This window comes from Akebia trifoliata, chromosome 8 (assembly GCF_017979445.1).
Source record: "Akebia trifoliata isolate Shusen 1 chromosome 8, ASM1797944v1, whole genome shotgun sequence".
NCBI classification, from domain to species: Eukaryota; Viridiplantae; Streptophyta; class Magnoliopsida; order Ranunculales; family Lardizabalaceae; genus Akebia; species Akebia trifoliata.
Window position 1 is genome coordinate 42,215,357 of NC_141382.1, and position 26,111 is coordinate 42,241,467.

Here is a 26,111-nt window from a genome sequence, read left to right on the forward strand (position 1 = left end):
CGATCGGTTAATTGGGCTATGTATAATATTTTGTGGAGAAAAAAATATTTTATTTGTTTAAAAATATATTTAACATATTTTTATTTGATTTATCTAAATCAACACAAGAGTTGTTGGCTTGATTCAACTCGATAGACATCCGAGATAAGCTGTCGAAGTTGAGGTTTCGAGTTTTAAAATTATGGTTTTTAGTTCTCTGAGTGGAGTTAATTGGAGAGAATATAATTTGGAAATGGAAAAATAATTTTTTCAGGAAAGGGATGAGAACAAAAATTTCCTTCGCGTAAAGGTGGAAAATCATTTCGCTTGGAAAATTGAATTCAAGGAAATACGAATAATCATACACTTAAAAAATCTCCTTTTCCAAGGGTAATCATACATATCCTAAGATTCAATACGTTACGTAATCTTCATTTTCAAACACCATACATCCCATCACTAATATCACATTCACAGCCCGATAAATCATAACCAGCCCCACCACTTTAAAAAAACAAAGTAAATGAATACTAATGAGACAAATAAAATATGGACATATACATATAGGCTAATTAATTACTTCAATTTCACGGTAACAAACTCCAAAATCATGTGTTTCTTAGATGATCCAGAAATAGGCTTCAAACAGAGTGTACAAAAGCAGGGAGTTCTGGTAATTTGAAATGGTGCAAATCTCTTTCAAAATGCAATTTTTATAAATTTCGGGTTGAGTTGGGTTGATGGTTTTATGGTCTGAGTTGCTTACAAAATTGTTGAGTCAATATGCCCAGTTAAAAATCCAAAACTCATTTGAGTTGCATTGATCTGGCCCATAGTCACAAAGTCGGAGTACATGCTTAAATTGAGTAGGGAAAACTTGGGAAAAATGTTTAAAATGTGAAAAAATACGGTGAAAATAAAAAAAATAAACTAAGAGTTATGAAAAATATATATCTAATGAAAATGCATAAAATCAAGTTATTATCAGCAAATCCCATATTTTTACAATAATGAATTACCAAATTCTATTATGTATCAAATCCCACATTTAGAAAAAAAAAAAAAAAAATGTTTAAAGTTTTGTCCATGTGAAAGAAAAAAACAATGATTTTTGTTACAAATGAAAAAGTTGCATTTTTTTTTTTTTTTTATAATTTTAAACCTGACTTATTCTAAAAATCATCGATTTTTGCTACTATGATCTGGCCAAATTTTTTTAATTAACTCAAAAAGTTTTAGAATCTGACACATACATGGCTAGAGTTATCAAGAGGCACACATTCTTCTTTGACTGTTTCATCCTAAGTATTAGGATCAACAACATGAATCATATTTTGTGGGTTGATGGCATCAACAAATAATTTGAGAAAAACATTGATTGAATCAACCAAAGATAAGTACATTGAGGAGGAATACCCAACATGCCTTTTATATCAAATCAAATTGTTAGTTCGAAAAACGTTTTTGAGAACATATGGTTTTCTTGCATTTGTGAAAAAGTGGGTCCTTGGTAGGAATTGAAATAAGTGTGTTCATTTTTAATTAACGTTTCATCTCTATCTCTCTATCTCGTACGAGAGACTTTCTATCGTACTAACTCATGCTGAAAAGGAGTTGAATGTGACCATGGAAGGAAATAGCTTTGGTATAAGGCTTTGATTTGATGAAGATGGATTGATTCCTCTAATTGAATTAGCCTCCTACAAACCTATTTTTAATGAGATCAATAATTAGTGATGGCACGAAAATGAATCCACACGTGTATATACACATTACCAACTAAGCTGTTGGTCTCCCAAAATATCTATCTTGTCTAATCTTTGTAATCAAACCTTTGGACAGTTAATTTTATCAACATAATGTCATAATTTTTCTATTTACCCTTCTTCTTTTTTGATGACGAGCGTCCAAATCATGGTCGCCCCCACTCGTTTTGAGATTTCACCTTAGGCCTCAATTTGTATCAAACCAACCCAGTAGTGTATTCTATATCAAGTTAAAAAGGCAAGCATTAATCACGGGTAAACTGTGTATTAGACTTGTCAATGGATAAGATTCAAATCATATGTGATTATCTAATATGATTTGGTTAGACTTATATTCAATAAATTTTGTCTTTTAGTACAAAAAAAATAAGAATTTATTATCAAATCTAATGATATTTTTGTATAAAAAAAAAAATATTTTCCAATGCATATAAAATCCTTGCTTTATTTATTTATTTATTTACTAAAATACCTTTTAAATTTTTTTGGGGAAATCCATGGTTTTGGACTATTTCAAGTTTGGTACGAGTCTTTTTTTTTTTAATAAGAATTTTTTCATAAAATCCAAAAGACTGATATTAGATTTACTATGTTATAATCCACGCGAGGTCAATCAATGACACATTTTACGATTTTAAATCTTAAAAATAAAAGTTGCTAACATCACAGTCTTTTAGATTTTATGAAAAAAAACTCTTACTAAAAAAAAAAAAAAAGATTTCTAGGTTTCATGCAATGAATTTTAAATGAATGACTACCAAACACTAAAATTTAAAATTAAAATTCAATGATGAAAATAATTTTATTTTTAAATTCATAAAATTTCTTCCTTTAAAATCATGCGGCATCAGATCATGTTTTTAAATGCCACAATGTGATCTAATCAGGAAATATCCATTTTCCACCATGGATAAGAGAAAATTTCCCTCCCTTCTTTTTGATGTCATTTGTGCCACATGTCAAACGACTGATGTACTGTCAGCAAAAAAAGCACTAAAAAAAAAAAGTGGATTAACTGGGGAGAAAATTTATCTCTCCTAGGCACCGCACATTCTTTGCCCACAAATTTTTATTTTAAGATTTTAAATCTTAAAAAGTATCGTTGGATCCACATGTGTCATCACATTAGCAATCTTACACCATAGGCTTCTAGATTTCATGAAAAAACCTCATATTCAAGAAAAAGAAAAAAAAAATTATATTTCAAACTTAATCTAAGGAGTTGAAAATGTATATAATTACTAACGACTCAAATTTAAAATTAAATTTTAATGCAGAAAAATAAATTTTTTAATCCTTTTTTTGTTAAAGTTCATAGGATTCATCCTCCACAGCCCATTTGATCATGATTTTAAAATTCCACGAGATGATGCGATTAGGAAATTTTCTATTTTCCATTGTATTCAGGAGAGAGAAATTTCCTCTCTTAATGCTCACGTCGTTTGCACCACATGTCAAGCTATTTTGGGTTGTGAGCAAATTTGGTCGCGGATTTGAAAATCACTCATTACTTTAATTAAACCATGTGAATTATTTAATAAAAGTCATGAAATCATGAATGAGCCTCAATAGATACCTAAAAACATACAAGTTTTTATAGATCATCAACTGAGGATTGGTATTACTCAAAGAGCTCCAAAAATTACAGATCATAAACACTTGTAATGTATGTAAGGATATTTTAAAGAATTCGCAAACAGTCAGAGCAATTTCAGAAAGAAAAAAAAAAAAAAACATCTATTATATATTACAATACTTAAGTATTATATTTTAATATTTAATATTATATATTGTTATTGTTATAATTGTATATATTTTGAAATCAAGATAGATTTACTAACCTAATAATATTTGATATCTTACAAGTGCATTGACCCAAATGGATTATCACATCCAAAACCACATTCTTCTAGATTCCATGGACAAATTGAGATTCAAAATAAAGAAAATCAAATACTAAAATATGGATTATCACATTTGGCACTTAATTTGTTTTTAGCAATTTTGAAAGTTTTGTTGTTTCTGTAAAATTATAATATATAATGGATTTTTTCTTTTTGGCCTTTCTTTTTGAAAAACTACACTTGAATTATAGTTTTTGAAATCATTTTGGAAAACTACTTAGCGACTAGCGTTTTTTATAGGGTCTTTTCTGTAATTTATTAAAAATATCACTTGAATGGCCATTCAAGGTTCTTTTTTGTAATTTTAAAGAAATATTATTTTAATTAGGTTTTTTTTTTAAAGAAATTTCCCCTTGAATGTATCAACTCATTTAAAAACCTTGAATTTGAATGCATGCTTGCTAACTGAGTAGTCGGACAATGATTTTCTTGGGAAATGTGATGATCAGCATAAGTGTGATTGCACAATTTTGGGGAAAATTTGTTTTACCAATAAATCTATTCACATCTTGATAAGAAAATATTCTTTCACTCTATGCGAAAAATGATTTTCTAGTTAAGAGGGAAAATTCTTAGGTGTTGCATGATTGGGTTCTCGGAACGTGCTTTTTGCACTTTTGTAGTTAAAAAACACTTTTGGCGCTCATAAACCTGTTTGTTTTCGATTATGCATCTGATTTTTTCATTAAAAATTTGCACTTTTGACGATCGATAAATATGTTTGCGGGGCTTTTTTAACTGTGTAAAATTCTGATTTTTTTACTCTTATGCCCTTCATCTTTATGAGAAATGACACAATAGCTTTGTCCTTTACAATCAAAACTGAAATCATATACACCATTTTTCGTCGTTGTTCTAAGGAATAAAATCAAGAGGCTTTCACCATTAACAAACCTTGAGGTAAGTCTGATCTCACCATTCTCATCTCTATTTTGTGCATAACCCCAATGAAACCTGCAATATTTCAGATTTTCGAAGTCCCATTGTAGTCCATTCATGTTTTCAAAACCCCCATGATCAATTTTTTGATTTTCAAAACTCATATACCCATCTTATTCTTTCGAAACCCTAATGAAACCTGCAACATCTCGTATATTTCATTTATTTCAATTTTACTTACTATGTTAGCTATGATTATTATGTTTAAATGAATTTTTCTTGTTGATTTGATTTACATTTTTGTAAATTTGTTGATGTAGATGGGATGTATGCGATGTTATTTATAGTTGTGGATGTTTATGGGATGTGTAAGATGTTATTTGTGCATGTGAATGTTTGGTTTGAATTATGCTGGTATTTTCTTTATCAAGTAAAATTTTCATAAGTCAATCTTTTAGAAGAGTTGTCACCAAAATTTTAATAGATTTATATTATTTATGCCCCATTTTATTATTTTTTATTTTTTAAAAATATTTAAAATATTAATATTTAATATTTTATTATAATTATAGGATGATTCTTTTAATTAAAATTCATTTTAGGGTAATCTAGTGCCATATTATACATTTAAGGGTGTTGTGGTCATTTGATTAGAAATACAACAAAATCCAATAGTTATATCAAATAAAAATTATTAGATTCTAATAAACAACATAGTACTTCTACACCATTGTATCAAATAATTTTTTCTTAGTCGTAGGTTTTTTCAACATCATAATCCAATTATTTTAAGTAGTAGAATCCAGTTGTAAAAGTTGTCAATCGTATCATACAAGCCCTTAGTGCTATTTTCGTACGATTACTCCAACGACCAAAACTAATTAAAAACAGCTCTCTGTTTGACATTTCCCTATTTGTAATCAAACATAGGCAAATTTTTGCTAAGTAAATCAATTTTCTTAGGATCTTTTATCAGATGAGTTGACCCCCCACCCTCAACAAAAAAAAAAAACTCTAACCTAGACTATAAAATCATGTGACTGTACCAGTGAATATGATTATGTGAAATCAACAAATAATTTTAGAGTTGTTGTTAGGGTGGAACTTTTTAAAAGTTGAGATAATTTTCTAGGACGCTATGACGATGTAACTACAAACTATTGGATTAAATTTTTTAGATAAGTAAAATATTGAAGTTCTTGATGATGATGTAACATAGAACAAGATCGATAAACACAATGCTGAAAGAGTAATAACAGTACCTATACTACATGAAAACAGAAAATTCAACGGGCCAAAACCCACAAATTTAAAAATCGAATTTCAACGGTTCATGACTGCTGAAATTTCTTATGTTCTCCAATTTGATGGCTTAGAGCCATTCAAATTTCTCTCATCCTCCATTAATTAATATAATGGTTTTGATCTGTCGAAAAAAAATATTTGACGATAAAAAATTCAACGACCTTCGGCCATCAAAGAGGGGTTTTTTTTCACATTCGTAACAAACATAATGTTACGAATGTTCATAAATATCAGTCCAAACTTAAAATGTAATTATTTGTATTAATTTTATTTTTCTGCATTTCACCAATTTTATTGTTTTGGAATTTTTATTATTTTAGGATTAATTATTTACATATTTATGGGTGAATTTCTTGATCTTTTGCATTTTTTGAAAATTTACTGCTTTGAGTAGGTATATGGTCAAATTAAATTCTTATCTTCTATTAGACTATTGTAAAGGGAGATTTTCTTTATTACTCAAATTAATGTGAGTGTTTATCTTATGTATTCAAGGTCTTGTCATTATCAATTATGAATCTTATTTCGTCATTTAGTCCTGTGTAAATAGATCCAATGATTAGTAGCCGAAACAACCAACTTGTGGTTGATGGGGGTTCCTTCCATCAATTCAGAAACACAATATATTGATTGAATTAAACAAAGATAAGTACATTGTTGGTGGGATACCCAATTTATGTGGATTTTAAGTGTTAAAAACTTAGTTGTTTGGCTGCATATGTTTTTCTATTATTTTGCTAAAAGCGGCTGGTTTTGTCCTTTTGGCATGTTGAGATGAGATAAGTGATGAGTTTTGATGGTATTTGGAAATGAAGATTACGTGGCGTTTGTATTTATGTCTCATAGGGCAGGCTCTCTCTCGACCAATATAATGTGGAGACGAGTCGTCCTGACCTTGAAACGAAATTGCTATACTATCCATCAATATACAGAGGATAGAATTAATTGTAAATCTTTAATAGTATATGTATAGAGTGTCAATGGGCTAGCCCAGGCTCGACCTTCAATAATTTTTAATAGGCCTGATTTGCCTGGATACAAGTCAAATTCAAGATAATATAGGTTTGTATTGAAGGTTTTAAGAGCAACTCCTACTCATATTTCTAAATTTTTCTTCTTAAGTGACATATTTTTTAAATTTAAAGAAAATGCTCACCTCCAAACCAATTTGAATTTCAACCAATCCCTTCTTTAAAACATTATTTATCATTTGAAAATGTTGAAAAGTGAAAATAGTTAACAAAAATAGAATTTAAATCATGTTCCATGAAAAGAGAAGGATAAAAATGATATTTATGAAAAATTAAAGACAAAATAGGTATTTAAAAAAGGTGAATAGTGATTCAAAGAGACTCTAAATTTGTTTAGGATCTTTATATTTTGAAGTGTAAACAGTGTTTTAGAGGGGCTTTCTTTAAAATAGAGACCAATTGGAGTTAGGTTGGGACATCTCTATCTTTAAATTTAGAGATTTAGAGATCTGTTGGAATTGCTCTAAGCAAGAGGAAAATCCAAAAGAATGTAATTTGGACATAATTGAATGGAGGAATAAAATTCATTTAGCCAAATCCCAAACCTTTGTGGTAAAGCTTTGATGGTGATGATGATAATTAATGATGAAAGTTGAGTGATTTCTCTCATTGAGTTAGTGTCGTACCAAGATATCAAACTTGTCTCTCCTTGTTGATGAATAAGATGAGATTTCAAGGTTTTTTCCTCCATTATAACTTAAATAGTTGTCCAAAGTTGGAACTACAACAATGTAGATTAATTGTGAGGCACAGGTACTTGAAAATCACAAACCCTTTTATCGGAAAGACAGTAGAAATTGTCTGACAGATGGTGGTTGTGAGTAGGTTTTGTTGGGAGCATTAGCAATGGAGGTGGTAATTGATCATGATTTTTGGAGAAGATAAAATACTAGGTTGGGCAAGTAGCACTAAATCGGATGTACTCATTGATGAAGATCAATTTGAAAAACAATAGCTTTTAGAAATCAATCAACTTTATCTTGTATCATCAAATATGGATCAATGTGATAGTTCAAGAGAGGTAGTACTACCAGTGGTGGTTGTGATGGTTCTCCTGCCAGCCCAAGGCCACCTTAACCAGTTGTTACACTTCTCTAGACTTATATCAGCACGCGGCATCCTTGTATACTACATCAACTCAGCTGTGCACAACCGTCAAGCTAGAACCCCTGTGCACAGTTGGGACGCTTGCACTATCTCGAACATCAACTTCCATGATTCCCCAATTCCACCTAATTTTATCACTCCTCCCCCCAACCCTCATTCTTTGAGCTGGTTCCCAGTGCACCTTCAACGCCTCAATTCACCTTCGTAAATCTCTGGCTGCATTGCTTAAATCTCTTTCATCAACTTCTCAACAAGTAGCTATCTTGCATCCATGACACAAATAGAAAGGATGATGTAATATAGTTGTTGGATGCCTTAATATGCAACTCATCATCAAGAGCTGAAAGAGCAATATAACAAATTTAAGCTGTATTAAATTTAATAGTTGTAGTTGCATCATCATCATCAAGAGCTTGAATATGCTACTCATCATCTAACTAATTTAATTTAATAGTTTTAGCTATCATCCCATGTGATACAAATAGTAAGGATGGCCATGGGTATGATTGATCAGACTTGAATCCCAAACATTCAATAACTTAGGGTCTCGATGAAAGATGTATGATCCAATAAGGACCTGATCGGATATCTTATTGGATTGGTTCTGGATCAGCTGCAATATTCTCCAATCTGATAAAACATGCGAAAATAGATAAAATACATTTTATATATTGGAAATGCTAACATGTAAGACTAAATTGAAACTTTGAATGCTCCAAAACAGTGAATTTTCCATAAGGACCAGCTTGGTACGCTGTAAAATATCGTAAAATGCAAAACTTCGCGTTTATAGTGTTTGGCTATTACAACCTTATGAATGAAGCAACTAATTTGATAGTGGGAACTGCAAATTTTTCCATCGAAGAAATGGATGAATATCAGCTTGCTTGCTCATGTGATGAAGTTGGTGATAAAAATCATATAAAACACTGTTCTTATTGAAAAATCATCTGATGGTGTTTGGCGACAGCAGGATGTGAAGAAAGAAGATTTCAACTTAAATTTTAACGACACTTTCATCAATAAAATTCATATAAACTCAAAAACAAAGGAGATCAAGGATATTGGACAAAACAAAAAAACAGAGATGCTTCACATATGCACCCACCTAAAAATAGAATCTTCAAAAAAGAGAAACCCTTAAAGTCCATAAAAGTATTTAAAGAATTGGAAGGGAAATTTCCTACATAGAGATATGGGTGAGGAAGGAATCCAACTCTACCCTAGAAGTCCCTCCTTTTGAAACCGCTTGACGAACAGAAGAACCCAATTCCTCGGCTCGTCTCCTCATTTCATTCCCTTCTTCTGATGCCATCAATTTCCTCACAACACTTCCAATATCAGCTGAACACACTTTCTCTTCCCTATGTGCCCACTCTCGAACAACCACACCGACCTTCAATACCTCAGTCACCAACATGGTATTCCTAGGCTGGTCCGAATGCATGGGCCAAGCCGCGATAGGCACACCCATGCTCAAACTCTCCATGCATGAGTTCCAACCACAATGACTCAAGAACCCACCAGTTGATGGGTGGGCCAAGATCTCAAGCTGTGGAGCCCAATCCCTCACAACCATCCCTACTCCCTCTATCCTCTCCTCATAACCATCTGGAAGTTGAATAAGTCTCCTAACTTCCTCCTCCCCTGCATATATATCACCTCTATCAGCCTCTCTTAATACCCAAATAAACCTTGTTTCGCTTCGTTCTAATCCAAGCGCGAGCTTGTTGATCTGTTCATCATCTATCGATGTCATGGTTCCGAATGAGACATATATCACCGAATTCAATGGTTGGGTATCTAGCCATTCCAGGCACTTGTGACGCTGATGTGAGCTTTCATTGCTTTCGATTGCTACTGGGTTGAATGGCCCAACAGCCCAATTCTTCTTCTTTCCAAGTAATGCCTCTTGACTCAATAAGTCTATAAATGTACCTTCAATTGGCCTACATGTATTATAAAGAATGCCCGAGGTGAAATCCATTGGTTGATACTGAGAATTAATGAACTCCATGAATTCTTCGGTGAAGCATCCTTCGATAGATAGTTCAGGTAAGTGACTTGGAATTCCAATTCCTTCGGGTTTTCCTAGTATTTCCCAGTTGAAAAATAAGACAGCAAAAGCAGAGACACTATGGAAGACATAGGCCTTGGCATTAGGAATTGAGTTGGCTTCTTCTGCGGCGAACGCCATAACTGTGTCATGGATGACAGCTACTCGCCGAGAAGTTGAGGAAAGAGATTTAAGAAGTGTGGAGAGAGGTTTACGAAGGTGAATGGAGGCTTTGAAAGTGGGTTGAAGGTGCATGGGGAATTTGTTCGAAGCATGAGGGTTGGGGGGAGGGGTGGCGAAAGGCGGAATTGGGAAGTCATGGAAGTTGATGTTCGAGATAGTGCAAGGGTCCCAGCCATGCACACGGGTCCTGGCTTGACGGTTGTGCACGGCTGAACCGATATAGTGTACGGGGATGCTGCGTGCTGCTATAAGTCTCGAGAAGTGTAACAATTGGTTAAGGTGGCCTTGGGCTGGTAGGGGAACAATCACCACCGCCACCTCTGGTGCTACCTCTCTTGAACCATCACATTGATCCATATTTGATGATACAAGTTAAAGTTGATTGGTTTCTAAAAGCTATGGATTTTTAGGTTTTTGTAAGGTTTTGGTTTAGGTTCTGCGATTATCTCAATGTAGATAATTTTAACATTCCCTGTTCAGCCGGTCCATATAGTTTTATCAAGAACACTATAGTCTAGGACTCAGAACTTGACTGAGTCAATTCACTCAATTTGATCGATTTTGACTTTTGACTTGCCTAATCTGGAACTCGTTAATTTGGACTAACTCATCCTGTCAACTCAAAATGTCAATAAAATTTTAGAGTAATAGATTACGAAGCAATCTAATATATAAAGTGCATTGTGATACGCTCAAATCATAATCATATCTTTGGATTAATTCAAATAATTAGAGATTAAGATAAGATATTGATTAAACTAATTTTATTATCTATATAAATCCAACTCACATTAAAAGATTTTTCAATTCCACTTGATCTCATCCTAAATATGATTGAGTCTATCATAATGTATCTTATCATATTGCTTTATAACCTAATACTCTAACATTGGAACACAAAATTAGATATAAAATTTAATTTATAATATTAATAATTAATAAATTAAGTATATTTATTTAAGTCTTCCATCATCCCATTGGTTGGGATTATTGATTAACGTAAAATCACATAAAAACACCTAATCCTAATAGTAAAATTATAAATCCTAATCAATGGAATATTGTAGAGATATGTAACATATTCTTAGGATGCATATGTTATCATGATCAGTAGATTTCATGTTTTGATGATCAGAATATTGTATGTGAGTCAACTTTCACATACCTTTTTTTATTTTTTATTTTATTTTATTAGATATTGCAAAGTATCCCCCGCACCCTTTGCAATAGGACTAGTCCCTACGATCGCATGCCTTGACCCCATAAAATGTTCTCAACATGTAATAATGTCGGGAAGCCACCCAATTTCAAAAACAAAAGCAAAGGGAGCAAACCCCGATCGCTAGTTTTAAATATAATGTTGTGTTTAGAATATAATAAAATATAAGTTTTAAAGATTATAATTTTAGTACCAATACTTCGAAAATCAATCCTAACTTTGACTAGCTTTGAGTCGACTAGTTTTGGAGCAACGTTACAAAAGTACATTTGATGGGGGGCATTTGCGACAGCTAAAAGGCAGTTACATATACTCCTATTTTTCTTACTAGAAATGATCTATTTGTCCAACCTTTTCAGTTAGTATTTTGCAATAAAAGAAGTAATTGAAGAATCTTCTGGAGAGTAGAGGCTACCAAGTGTGGAAGCTAAGTTGAGGAAATTTAATTTTAGGAATAAGAATCGAGCGGATCGAATTGCTTCAATTAAGGACCGTTTGATCATCAAAATACTTGTAAAAATAATTAATTTGCCTTGTAATTATATTTATATGACATCCAAGAAAATTATCTCAAAACATTGGAAATATTTCACCCAAACAACTGATAGAGAACCAGATGCAACATATTGTGATACATGAGATACATTATATCATATTAATGTATCTCATCTCAAAAGGACTGGAATGTTGAAAAATAATATATATAGTAATATCAATTAGGATATTCTACATTAGGAAGTTTTAATAAATTAAAATATTCATGTTAGGTTAGTTTCCTTATCTTAGTTGAGGCAATCCCTATAAATATCTTATTAGGATTCATGTAATATTCATTCAAGAATTCTCAATAAAATCAATTTTCTACATGGTATTAGAGTTCAAATTCTACTAACCACATCGATTCTAGTGTGTCGTTCTTCGGTGATGGTGTCACCACCATCATGTGCCATTGCCAGACATAAATCTATTTTTTTTTTTTTTAAACTTTATTATTATTATACTTTTCTTCAATAAAATCACATTTCCTTCTATTTCTCTACAAATCTCCCGACATCTATACATTCATCTCTTACGATTTCTTTTTTTTTTTCCTTACAAAAAAAATCTCTCCAACGAGAGTTCTTTCATTTAAATAGCACAATCATAATTTCTTTGCTCTTGGGAAAGATCATGACAGACCTAATTTTGTAAACCATCAGTTCCAACAAACTCAAAAAAAAAAAAAAAAAAATAGCAAGATGCGACAATAATGGACTTCACAGACAAGTAGCGACTACCAAAAAGTATAATTAAATTTTTTGCAATCTAATAACACGTCACTTAATGAGATCAAAAGAAATTATTCGGAGAAACCAATTGCATAATCCTTCTTCAAAGGACAATGCAATTGTGGAAAGATGTTAGAGAACCAAATGCAACATATTATGGTACATTTGATACAGTATATCATATCAATATATCTCATCTCAAAAGGAAGGGAATGCTAGAGAATAATACATGTAGCAATATCAATTAGAATATTCTACATTAGGAAGTTATAATAAATTAAAATATTTATGTAGGTTAGTTTCCTTATCTTGGTTGATGTAATCCCTATGAATATCCTATCAGGATTCAAGTAATATTTATCCAAGAATTCTCAATAAATCAGATTTCTACAACAACAACTTTAAAATTATCTACGGAATTCTCATGGTCACGATCACTGGTACACCCACAATATTCTAACAAGCTTAGAGAATTTGTTCTTACAAGTGTGAAGTCAAAGAGAAAAAGTTTTTATTTGTTTTTTCTATGAGTGTGTGTGTATCCATGACACAACTATTTAATTAAATGTAGCTTAAATTAAATTTCTTGTATGTCATATTGATATAACTACAACTATTAAATCAAATTTGTTAGATGATCAACAAAAACAAGGTTGAAAGAGCAAGACAATAGTATAGTTTTTGACAAACATAATGCTACTAATTTTTATCAGACTCGATATTATAATCCAATCCATAGTAAGGGTGGCAATTGGTCGGGTCAAATCATGTTTGGGTAAGGGTATTGGGAAATTTTAACAAACCCAAATCCACCCACTTGATAATTCTGTCAAAAACTTAAATCCAAACCCAACTCATTTATAAATAGGTATACATGACCGACCTATTTATAACCTGTTTAATAAAATTCTAATCTTTTTTTGAAAAATATAGATTCCATTTCCACCACCAAAACTAAAATACCATTATTAAAAATAAAGTCACACAGCCATAGACCAATATCTATCAACATAAACTCTCACAAAACATAAACTAAGTTTTCTCATCAAATATGGGTAGTTTGAACAATTCTTAAATAATAGTTGATATATTTAAAATTACACATTAATGACATAAGAAATAAAATGTCAAAACAGCAGGTTGACGCTCCTTACTCGTACCCGACCCATTTAATAATCATGTTAGACAGGTTTACAATATTGTGACCCAAGCCCATTTAAGCTTGACTTAAACCAACTAATTTCTTGTCGTTTTCAAGTCACATTCACGGGTCGTGTTAAGATTGGCACCCCTCATCCAGAGAGCCAATGATAAGGCCTAAGATATTAGTTCTATAAATTTTCTAAATATGTTGTTTTGAGAAGAACAATTTTCAGTGCGAAGTTATAACTAACTAATTTTATTTGTGTTTTTCACAAATTTTATGGTTTTGGAACTTTTATTTTGTTAGATTTCTTTATTTTTAGGATTATTCATGTATATATTATATGGGCGAATTTCTTGATCTTTCCTCTTTTTGAAAGGTTTGCTATTGTGAGTAAGCAAGGTTTTACAAGGTGATGAAGTGAAACTAGATTTTATCTTCTATTATGCTATTGTAAAGGGACATTTTCTTTATTACTCAAATTAATTTAAGATTTGTCTTGCAGATTCAAGGTTTTTCTATAATGGTGATCTTCTTTATTTATATATTTATAGGACTATGACTTGAGCGGGCTAACCCGAACTTAACCCAATTGATGGGCGAGCCCGGGCTGGATCATATGAAAATTGAGTAGAGACTGGACTAGAAAATCTCAATCCGAATTGAATTCGGGTTGAGACTCCGAGCAACCCAACTCAACCCGAATAAACCTGATGCTATATATTTATATATAAATATTTTTATTTATTTAAAAAAATAAAAATAGTTTTCACTTCCTAAATTTATTTGTAAAACTAAGGAAAAAAAATATTTTTATTGATTTTGTTTCTATATTTAAATTCATTTCTATATATGTTTAAGTATATATTTTATAGATATTTGAATATGAAGAGTCGTTTTTACATAAATTTTGAAGAGAGAAAATTGAGTTCAATCCGTCCATAATTACTTAACTTGAAAATGAAATTAAGCTTATTCAATGAGTCCAACCAGCCCAAAATTATCTCACTTGGGCTCACCTAAGTTCAAATCAATTTTAAAAGCTCAATCTCAAGTTGAACTTGAGTTAATGAGCTCTAATCCAATGGTCAAGTTGAGTTGAACTCAGGTTGTGGGTTCTACAACTTGGATTGACCCTTTGACCAGCTCAACTCGCCCAAGTTGCAGCCCTATAGATTTATGCCTGTACGTATCTTTGAAGAAAAATGGACTTTATTGATAAATATTTATGGATGATCATTATCTAGTCTACATAAGTAATGGAGTATACAATCTCATGAATGATGAATCTTATTTTGTCATTTAGACCCGTGTAAATAGATCCAATGATATTAATAGCCGACACAACCAACTTGTGGGTTCCATCAACAAAGAAACACGATATTGATGGAAATAAACAACGATAAGTACATTGTTGGAGGGATTCCCAATTTATGTGGATTGTAAGTATTAATAACTTAGTTGCTTGGCTGCATCTCTGTGGCTAAAGGGGCTGATTATGTCCTTTTGTTGTGTGGAGTTGAGATAAGAAATGCGCTCTTGTGGTGAAATGAAAAATTACGTCGCTTTTGTATTTATGTCTCATCTGAGGATACTACAGAATCCTATCCTAGGATCATTGGTTCTCTAAATCTCAGTCCTAACAGAAAATCTTCAGTTGATGTCAATCCAAGAGGATAAGGATCTGCTCCTCCTTTATTTCAGGAATACCAATATTTTAGAAGTTGACAAATCAATGTAAATAAATAGCAGATCTGCAACAAATTTATTTTGTATCATTATATATTTGTTTTATCTCTAATGACTTTGAGTGTAGTGATAGAGACCTTTTGTGGTATCAGAGTAACAAACGTTTGATACGTTTCTTGATCCATCATAGAACTCTACACATGGATGCCTCTTCTTCCATCACTACATCTCCTCCTACTAAGAATCATTCATCTTTTTTCCAAATGTTGAATATCTCTCATCTTATTAGCATAAAACTTTATCAAAATAACTATATTTTGTGAAAATCCCATTTTTATCGATTTTGAAGAGAAATGATCTTGTCGACTTTATTAATGTCACAACATCGTTTCCTCTAAAATTTACCTCAACAACTGCAGTTAGCGGATTGCAATCTCATCAAGTCAATGATGCTTATCTTGCTTGGCAAAAGCAAGATCAATTTCTTCTAAGCTGGATCAATGTCATGCTGACAAAAGGTATTCTAGACCAAGTTATCGGACTATGTGACTCACGATTTGTGTGGGTCACTCTTGAGACGATGTTTTTATCTCAATCGCAAACTTAAGTGATGCAGTTTCACCGACAATTATAGACATTAAAATAGGGTAATACCTCTACAGTAGATTACCTACACAAGTTCAAGATTACTACTGATAAACTAGCTATTATTGGCAAACCAGTTGACGAGTTTGATCTTGTCACATATGTCTTGGAAAGACTTGGACCTGAATATGGTCCATTTGTCACCTCTGTTTCTCATCAAAAAATACCAATTACTATGAGAGAACTCTATGGCTCCTTAATTAGTGAAGAAATTCGTATCACAAGCTCTTTTTCAACAAATGCAACTGAAGCTACTACCTTTCCTTACATTTACTCGTGGAAACTACTCTGGTGAAAAGGCCTCACTCATTTAAAACTGATGACATGCATCCCTTGACCTCAATCTTTTAAATGCATTAAAAGGAAAACACTCAAATGCCCTCGTCATATTCAACCTCTAGTCAAAAGCCCAGATTTTTTTTCTCTCAAAATTCAAGCTCTCCAACCTCTATAGTATATCTACTCAACTTTATCTTCAAATCTTAGATTTTTCTACCCAAAATCTTATTATTTTTAATTTTTTCCTTTTCAAACCAAAACTAACTCTTTATATAAAATCTTAGATTTTCTATACAAAATCTCATCATTTTCAATTTTTTCAAAAATCTTATTTGTTTTTTCTTTCCAAAATCAGTCATCTTCAAACTCTTCAACCAATAAGGTAACTTTTATCTATTCAACCTTACCTTTATCCTTCATTTTCTACATTTCCTCTTTTGTAAAAAATCCTATATTCTTTTACCCAAAATATCGTCATTTTATGCTTCCCCAAAAATTGTATCTTGCCTTGACATATTTGAAGTTTGGAAACTTGAAGGCGAAACAGTCTTAACATAGATGATCAAGATTAAAAAATTTATCCGAAGAGGTTGAAGATGACTGATTTGAGACGAAAAATCTAGATTTTTTACTAGAGGTTGAAGATGAGGGCATTTGAGTATTTTTTACTTAATCTATGTAGAAGATTGAGGTCAGAGGATGCATGTCATCAATGCCAAAACATAAGGGGGTCCCATCTCTAATATTCAGAAAAATGCGAGGGGCATGTTTAAATCACCCATTAAAATTCAATCATTGTTGAGGAATTTTCACTCATTTTCTTTGTCTTGTATTTAAGTCGTTCATTTATCCATGTTTGGAACACCTCATGATGGTGGTGGTCATAGCCGTGGCAATGGCAATGGCATCTATGGTCATGCTGGCATGTTGGTTGGGGGACGAGTTTGGAGTTTGGAGTATAGGTGATCGAGAGAGAGAGAGGGGTTACAAAAAAAATGGTATATGTTGGTCTTCCACTATTGAAGGTCCATGAGTCGAGTTGACTGGGTCTGAGTTAACAAGTTTTAGAACATCGACAAATACATAGATTTAAAAACATATTAACTGAGTTAAAATAAAGATAAATACTATAGGTAAAAAGAATTAACTCACCCCAAACTTGTACCTTGATGGAGATCACCCTCTTGATTCCTACAAAAAGTCTCAAACATCTGGGAGGATTTTCAAGATCAAGACTCTCTGACGACAAGCTAGCAAGAATAAAGAATGACTCAATGAGAGATTGAGTCAAAAAATCATTTGCCTAAGTGGAAACCTCTTATTTATATATTTCAGAAGTCTTGATTTAATTAGTGACTTTTTCTATGAAAATCTTGTAAATATTTGTTATCTTTTATAATAAAAATACTTCCATCCTTATCTCTTTAATTACTTATTGTATTAGAATTCCTTTTAATTGCAACCACCTAGTTGATCTAGTGCCTGGACCGAATTGGATCAATTTTAAATTGAAGAAAATCTTGATTGAATCGGATTTTGTTCAAAGATTCAATGATCGGATGGGATCTGGATTATATAGCAAATATTTTGGATCGATAACGGTTTGGTACTAATCCAATACCGAATTGATCCATGGCCAACCCTACCTTAATGTGTGCCCTTAAGGTAAATGTGAACATAACCCTTAAATTTAATATAATCAGGTCATTTTAATTAAGAACCAAGAAAATTGCGATCCCACGACTAGGAGTATCAATTAAGCCCTCTGGCCCAACCCAGCCCGCTCGACAAAACAAGGGTTAGGGTCTATATTGAGCCCTTGAGAGCAGAGCTTTCATCCCGTCAAATCTGGATTGGGCAAATGCCCAGCTTAGTCCGACCCCAACCAGCTATTATATCTTTAGAAATATTCATAAAATATTTATTTGATAAATATTTTTTTAATAAAAGTAAAATATGTTGTATAATTTAATTAACTCTCATTTATCATAATTTTAGGTTTATAAGAAATTAATTCCAAATTCGATAGGATAATCTTCAAACACACAAAATTATTTTGAAAAATACACGTGTTTTCATTAAAAAAAATTAGAATTCTTGTCAATATATTTCACCAGATTGGACCTAACCTGACTCAAGCCTGAGCGCATTAGTGTAGGGCCATGGCTTAGACAACTTAGGTCCGATAGTAGGGTTGGAAATAGGTCAGATAATATCTACTTACCTAAGTTATTTGGGTATATATGGGTACAAATTTTTTATCTGATCAAGAATTCGGATAAATATATCCTCAATTACTTTTATCTGAATATTTTTATGGTTGAATATGGATATGCATCCTATATATCCATTTTTATATGAGTTTAATATGGTAAATTCATAATTTATATATATATATATATATATATATATATATATAGAAAGAGAGAGAGAGAGAGATGACCCAAAATTAAGGGTTTTTTTCATAACCTTCACAGTGAGGTATGTACATATTCGCTTAAAATTTGGGTACAAGTTGGATACGAATATCCTTTAAAAAAAGTTGATAAATAATCGGTGTGGATATCCTTAGCATAAGTGGGTAAAAAGTCAGATATGAAAAACTGGATATAGAATTGGATAAGGATATGGATATGGATATGGAAATAGCTACATCCACCCACACCCAACGCATTACCAGCCTTAGCCAACAGGAATATATAGGACTGGTTTAGGTAAAGCCCGCCTCTATAGGGTCATATTAAGCCTCAACCGAGCTCAGCCCAAACCCGTTCATTGACAACCCAACTCATAGCCCTATAAAATCACGTTAGTTAATTTTTAAAATTACAAAATATCATTTTTACGATATTTTTAAAAATCTTTTAATTAATATTTTTAATTACAAACAAACCCTTTGATACATGTGCTTGCACATGTCAAAATTGTAGAAGTGGTTCGACACCAAAATATAGATCCCACAAATGGCCCTACCTTTACATTTTAATTTAATACAAGGGTCATTTTGTTCAAAAACTTAAAAAATTGCAATCCCAGGTTGATTACAAAAAAGGGAATGTCCCCACATTTTTTATTTAAATTGTTACAATCAAGGTCATTTTAATCAAAAACAAAGAAAATTACGATCTGAGACTACTATAATACCTTGGTTAATTTTCAAATGTACAAAAATATTATTTATTTGAAAAAAAGAAGAAGAAAATGAGTTTTAGACTTTCTCGGCCATTGGATTATTTTAGATGGTAATCAGGTCTTGGATATTGTGTTCCTATATGTAGGGTTGTCAATGGATCAAGTATGATTTAATACCAATCCAATAAGGATTGGACTCCCTAACATTGAGAACCGACTCGCCATAAAGAATCTCGTTTCGCCTAACTGATTTTTCTTTTTTTAAATAAATTTTGACCTTTTTTTATTTATTAAGAGTGCACATGTGCTTCTTTGATGGGTGTATCATCATTATCATTAGTGTCTGGTCCTAATTAAGTAATGGAGTACTTGCCAACCATATGAATCTTATTTCGTCCCAGCAGTGTACAAATAGGTCCAATTAATGATTAATAGCCCATCGAATTGAAACAACCAACTCGTGTGGGGGTGATGGGCACCTTCCATATTCAGAAACACATTGATAAATATTGGTGGACGAATTGATAGTTACTATGACGAAGAACAAGTTGTAGTTTGGCTGGACATCTGATTCTCTCTTTGGCTAAGGTGACTAGTTATTTCCTTTTGGCATATGGAGATGAGATAAGTGGGTTTTATGGTATTTGGAAAAATGAAGATTATGTAGCGTATTGTCGAACGGAGATTTGCTATTTCGAAATTTTACGTGTTAAGCTGATGAACAGCATGACGCCTGTAGTAACAAAAAAAACTCTCTTTTTTTTTTCATTAAAAAAAAAAATCTTGTTTAAAACACGTTTCGTACCTCTAACTATCAAAACAACAAAATAAACTCAACTTTTTCTCTAAAATTAAAAAATTAAAAAAATTAAAAAAAAAAGGTTTTTATATTTTAAACACAATTTCTATTTTTTAAACATGTTTTATTTTTTAAGATTTTAAACATATTTTTTTAATAAAATAAATTAAAAACTAAAACTCATTTATTACATGTCTATAGTTAATTTCTATGACCTTATAGTTGTTTGTATTTTGATTCATCGTTTAATGCAAAATTTCATGATAATGCTTGATGTTCTGAAATTTTTTTCAATAATGTGTTATTTTGCTAAAAAGATATAATGATGGTTAGACCATTTTTTTATGGTCATAAAATATATAATTATGTGTAGGAACATACTATCAAACATAGATATTCAACTTTTATTTTTATTTTTTCTTCTCAAAAATATTTTATAAACTTAGAATAAATGTCTAATTTATTATACTTTACATTATGAATACAATTTTTTCATATATATATATATCCTTGTAGACATCAAAATTGAAATGGGTCCTCATCGTTTTTTAAATTAACGAAACTCCCTTAAATTAAAATTGGGCCCATAAATTTAAATTGGGGCCATTGGTTGGAACAAGCCACATATGGTTTGGATTTGGGCTTTCACAGATAAAGCCCATGATCCAAATAATATTCAAGTGATCCACACATTAAATATTAGGCCCTACATCCAAAAAAATGAGTTCAGCCCAATAATGATCCATAAAATCCTTAAAATTGGATTTGGATAAATTTAACATTTTAAATAAATCAATTAAATCTCTTTAAGTTGAGATATAACTGGAAAGCTAAATTACTTTGAAGTTTATAAATATAAGAGCCTCTCTCATGAAGAGGGGATCAGGATCACTTTCTCTCAGAAGACAGAAGTTCTCCCTCTAGAGAAGAATAAGCTTTCAAACCCTCATCTAGAGACAAAACAAGGTTCTTCAGAGATCCAGACTCCGACCAAAGAGAAGATCAAGCATAAAGCCCTTCTCTGAAAGTCAAGAAAATATTCTCAACCGATAAAGCACGAAGCCCGGAGAGAAGAAAATCTACAGAAGATCAAGCACAAAGCAAAATCACCGTCCAAGCAACCTTCTCAGTCGATAAAGCACGAAGCTCGAAGAGAAGAAAAATTATATACGTCATCATCACTATTTTTGTATTTGACTGTTAATTAGAGGAAACGTTGAGATCTATACTTACTTTTCATCAAAAATCAATAAAATAATTTGCGATTATTTTTCACGAATCTCGAGGTAGATCCGTTGAAATTTATTGTCGACAATCATTTTTTCCCGATTTCTTCTCGTTTCTTTCCTATTTTCTTCATTTTTTTTTTTTCTGAAGTTTTCCCTTGTTGTTTTAAATCTATTCTTCGACAGCTTGGTGACTATGTTGATGCCATGTGTATTGAAAATATACTAAAATAAAGCACATAAACTGTTCCAAAATTTCCTCTTTGCAAGATGAAATTGCTACAATATCCATTAATAAATAAGGATGAAATTGATTCACTATTAAGGGTGCCAATGGGTTGATCCAGGCTGAGTCTTCAATATAAACTTTTTATAAGCCCGAATAATACAACTCAAAGACCCAAAAGAACATGAATTTGTATATTGGAATGAACACATTCTTAATAACAAAAAATGTACTGCAGATGAAATTGAATGAACAAATTTGACTAACTCGTCCTTATTTTAAAAACATCATCGGAGTAATCTCATTCGGCAAATGACATAATGTGAAGCTTGTGATGCGGTGTAAATCCGTGTTGTAGGGGGTAAATTAATTTTTACATAAATATCACACTGTCCATTTGATTATCAAGATTCATGCAATTGAATGACAACCATTGGATCATTGAGATTTACATAATTGAATCACAAGTCGATGTTGGACAGCAAGCCGTGCAGCACCCTTCTCAATGTCTTATGCATATTGGAAACCCACATTTAAAACCCAAATTGATGTTGGATGGCAAAGCTTTTAATTTGTGTATTTAACATCTTATGGTGGGCCAAGGTTTGAAACTAAACCAATTTACTATCATCCACATTGATTTATTTTATTATATCCTTTAAATCATTTAATTTCATCTTAATTTATCTATAGAAAGTAAAAAACTATCCAAACTGAAAAAAGTACCGTTCACCTTTCTACTAACATACAAATAACATTCATTTCGCCAATATATAAAATGAGACGTGCTGGAGTGATCTCCAGATTGTATCTCATATTGCACATCTTAACATGAAAGTGTATGGAAATCATAGATGTTTGTCACTCGTATCTTGATGGAAAACATCTATAGTTCTTATACATTTTTACACAAGGAAGGATGTGATATATGAGGTACAATCTTAAGATCATTTCAGCATTATTCTAAGATTATTTCAAGCATATTGCAATTACATGATTCCACTGAGTCAATTTAAAATTTGAATATTCACTGAATTCAACCGATACAAAACTCAACCCACTATGTTATGATAAGTAGCTACAAAACTGATGACAAGTGGATATTTATTATGACCCTTATGCGTTTTCACTGGAGAGCAGTTACGAAATTAATTTAGATTTATAACCGCTTCCAAGAGACCTCTCATTGAAGAATAAAAGTCAAAGTAAAGCGATCACAGAAAAAGATGATGTAAAAAGTCGCAACTAATTGGAAAAGACGATCGAAAGTCAACTTTTATACCGGAAAATGAGACGAATGTTGTTACACTTTTTCTTGTGAAGTGAGCAAAGCAAGATTTTTGGCCACATGTCATTGGTGAATAATACCGAGATGACTCGGGCGAGTCATCTCGGCCTCTGTTGAGATTTGACACTACGGAATTTTAAAATGACCTACATTGAGATAATCACAAAACCTAACTAAACCAAAAAAAAGCTTTATAAAAACCTGAAGAACCACAACTTTATCTTGTATCATCAAATATGGATCAATGTGATGGTTCAAGAGAGGTGGTACAAGCAGTGGTGGTGGTGATGGTTCCCTTACCAGCCCAAGGCCACCTTAACCAGTTGTTACACTTCTCTAGACTTATATCGGCACGCGGTATCCCTGTACACTATATCGGCTCAGCCGTGCACAATCGTCAAGCTAGGAACCGTGTACATGGCTGGGACCCTTGCGCTATCTCGAACATCAACTTCCATGACTTCTTAATTCCACCTTTCGTCACCCCTCCCCCCAACCCTCATGCTTTGAACAAGTTCCCTTCGCACTTTCAACCCACCTTCAATGCCTCAATTCACCTTCGTAAACCTCTTGCCACACTGCTTCAATCACTTTCCTCAACTTCTCGACTGGTAGCTATCATCCATGACACAGCTATGGCATTCGCTGCAGAAGAAGCCAACTCAATTCCTAATGCCAAGGCCTATGCCTTCCATAGTGTCTCTGCCTTTGCTATCTTGTTTTACAAATGGGAATTGCTTGGAAAACCCGAAGGAATTGGAATTCCAAATGACTTGCCCGAACTATCTATCAAGGGATGCTTCACTGAAGAATTCATTGAGTTTATCAATTCTCAATATCAACTGATGGATTCCACCGCAGGCTTTCTTTATAATACATGCAGACCAATTGAAGGTACATTTATAGATTTATTAAGTCAAGAGACATTGCTTGGAAATAAGAAGATTTGGGCTGTTGGGCCATTCAACCCATTAGTAATCGAAAGCGATGAAGGGTCACATCTGCGTCACAGGTGCTTGGAATGGCTAGATACACAACCATTGAATTCAGTAATATGCGTCTCGTTCGGGACCATGGCATCAATAGACGATGAACAAATCAATGAACTCGCACTTGGATTAGAACAAAGCAAAATAAGGTTTATTTGGGTATTAAGGGAGGCTGATAGAGGTGATATTTATGCAGGGGAGGAGGAAGCTAGGAGAATTCAACTTCCAGATGGTTATGAGGAGAGGATAGAGGGAGTAGGGATGATTGTAAGGGATTGGGCTCCACAGCTTGAGATCTTGGCCCACCCATCAACCGGTGGGTTCTTGAGTCACTGTGGTTGGAACTCATGCATGGAGAGTTTGAGCATGGGTGTGCCTATTGCGGCATGGCCCATGCATTCAGACCAACCTAGAAATACTATGTTGGTGACCGAGGTATTGAAGGTCGGTCTGGTTGTTCGAGAGTGGGCGCATAGGGAGAACTTAGAATCTTCGGCCGATATTGGAAGTGCTGTGAGGAAATTGATGGCATCAGAAGAAGGGAATGAAATGAGGAGACGAGCTGAGGAATTGGGTTCTTCTGTTCGTCGAGCAGTTTCAGAAGAAGGGACCTCTAGGGTGGAGTTGGATTCCTTCCTCACCTATATCTCTATATAGGAAATTTCCCTAGTAATCCTAAATATACTTTTAGGGACTTCTAAGGGTTTCTTGTTTGAAGATTTTATTGTTAGGTAGGTACATATGTAAAGCATCTTAATTTTTTTCTTTTTTCAATCTCCTTTGGTTCTGTGTTTTAATAAATTTTATAGATGTCGTTGTCATTAAAATCTAAGTTGAAATCTTCTTTCTTCATACATCCTTCCATCGCGGAACACCATCAGTTGATTTATCAATTCGAACATTGTGTAGTGTTTTATATGATTTTTCACCTAGATGGTCACATGACCAAGCAAACTAATATTCATCCACTTCTTCATTGGAAAAATTTGCAGTTTCCACTATCGAATTAGTTGCTTCCACATCAGAACTACTACCAAGCACTTCACCTTCAAAAGGTTATAATAGTCGTAATAGCCAAACGCAAAGTTTTGCATTTTACGCGTCCTTTTGGATAATTCTTTGTTTTGGAGTATTCAAAGTTTCAATTAAGTCTTAAGTGTTAGTCTTTCTGACCCGATATATCAAATGTATTTAATTTATCTGTTTTCACAAGTTTTATCAGATCGGAGAATGGTTGATCTAGAGCAAATCCTCATAATCATAAATCCTTCATCAAGACCCTAAGTTATCGAATGTATGGGACATATCCATGGCCCTCCTTACTATTTGTATCACATGGTATGAAACAGTAGTGGATTACTTCCCCCCACCCCCATCACATAATATGTGAAAATCGAAAATTTTGACAAGAAAATTTGACTGGCCAAAGCCCACAAATTTTTTAGAAAGTGAATTTTGACAGTCTATAACCGTTGAAAATTTTGATGATCCCCAATTGGACGGCTTAGAGCCATCAAATTTCTCTCATCCTCCATTAATTTAACAGTTTCGGTCCATCAAAAAAAAAAAAAAATTGGCAATGAAAATTTTGACACCTTGATCCGTCAAATTTTATGAAATTCGACTACCTTGGACTATCAAATATAGGTTTTTTTCACGTTGTGACACACACAAACATAATTAAATAAAAATAATTAAATAAAATATTTTCTATTTGGCTACACACGCTTAACAATAAATTCTCTTAGCTTATTAGAATCTTGTGAGTATACCAGCGAATGTACAATGTGAAATCCATGGATAATTTTAGTCTGGGTGAAATCTTTCAAATGTTTTGTGATAATTTTCTTGGATGTCATATCGATATAACTACAACTATTAAATTAAATTTGTTGGATGAGTAGCATATTCAAGCTCTTGATGACGATGTAAAATAGAATGGGGATCAATAAAACATAAAATGCAACAACTGAGATTTATACATATCCCCATAACAC

General features: G+C 32.6%; 2 protein-coding genes across 2 annotated transcripts; one reads left to right on the forward strand and one right to left on the reverse strand.

Moving 5' to 3' along the window:
* Positions 1 to 8,677: 8,677 nt before the first annotated feature.
* Positions 8,678 to 10,651, reverse strand: LOC147396919 (zeatin O-glucosyltransferase-like). The gene has a single exon (XM_086451133.1). The coding sequence runs from the start codon at positions 10,565 to 10,567 to the stop codon at positions 9,155 to 9,157; it is 1,413 nt and encodes a 470-aa protein (XP_086307259.1). The 5' UTR covers positions 10,568 to 10,651; the 3' UTR covers positions 8,678 to 9,154.
* Positions 10,652 to 23,292: 12,641 nt separating this feature from the next.
* On the forward strand, positions 23,293 to 24,954 carry LOC147396920 (zeatin O-glucosyltransferase-like). The gene is made up of 2 exons (XM_086452238.1): positions 23,293 to 24,019; positions 24,311 to 24,954. The coding sequence occupies exons 1-2, from the start codon at positions 23,362 to 23,364 to the stop codon at positions 24,769 to 24,771; spliced, it is 1,119 nt and encodes a 372-aa protein (XP_086308364.1). The 5' UTR covers positions 23,293 to 23,361; the 3' UTR covers positions 24,772 to 24,954.
* Positions 24,955 to 26,111: the final 1,157 nt, after the last annotated feature.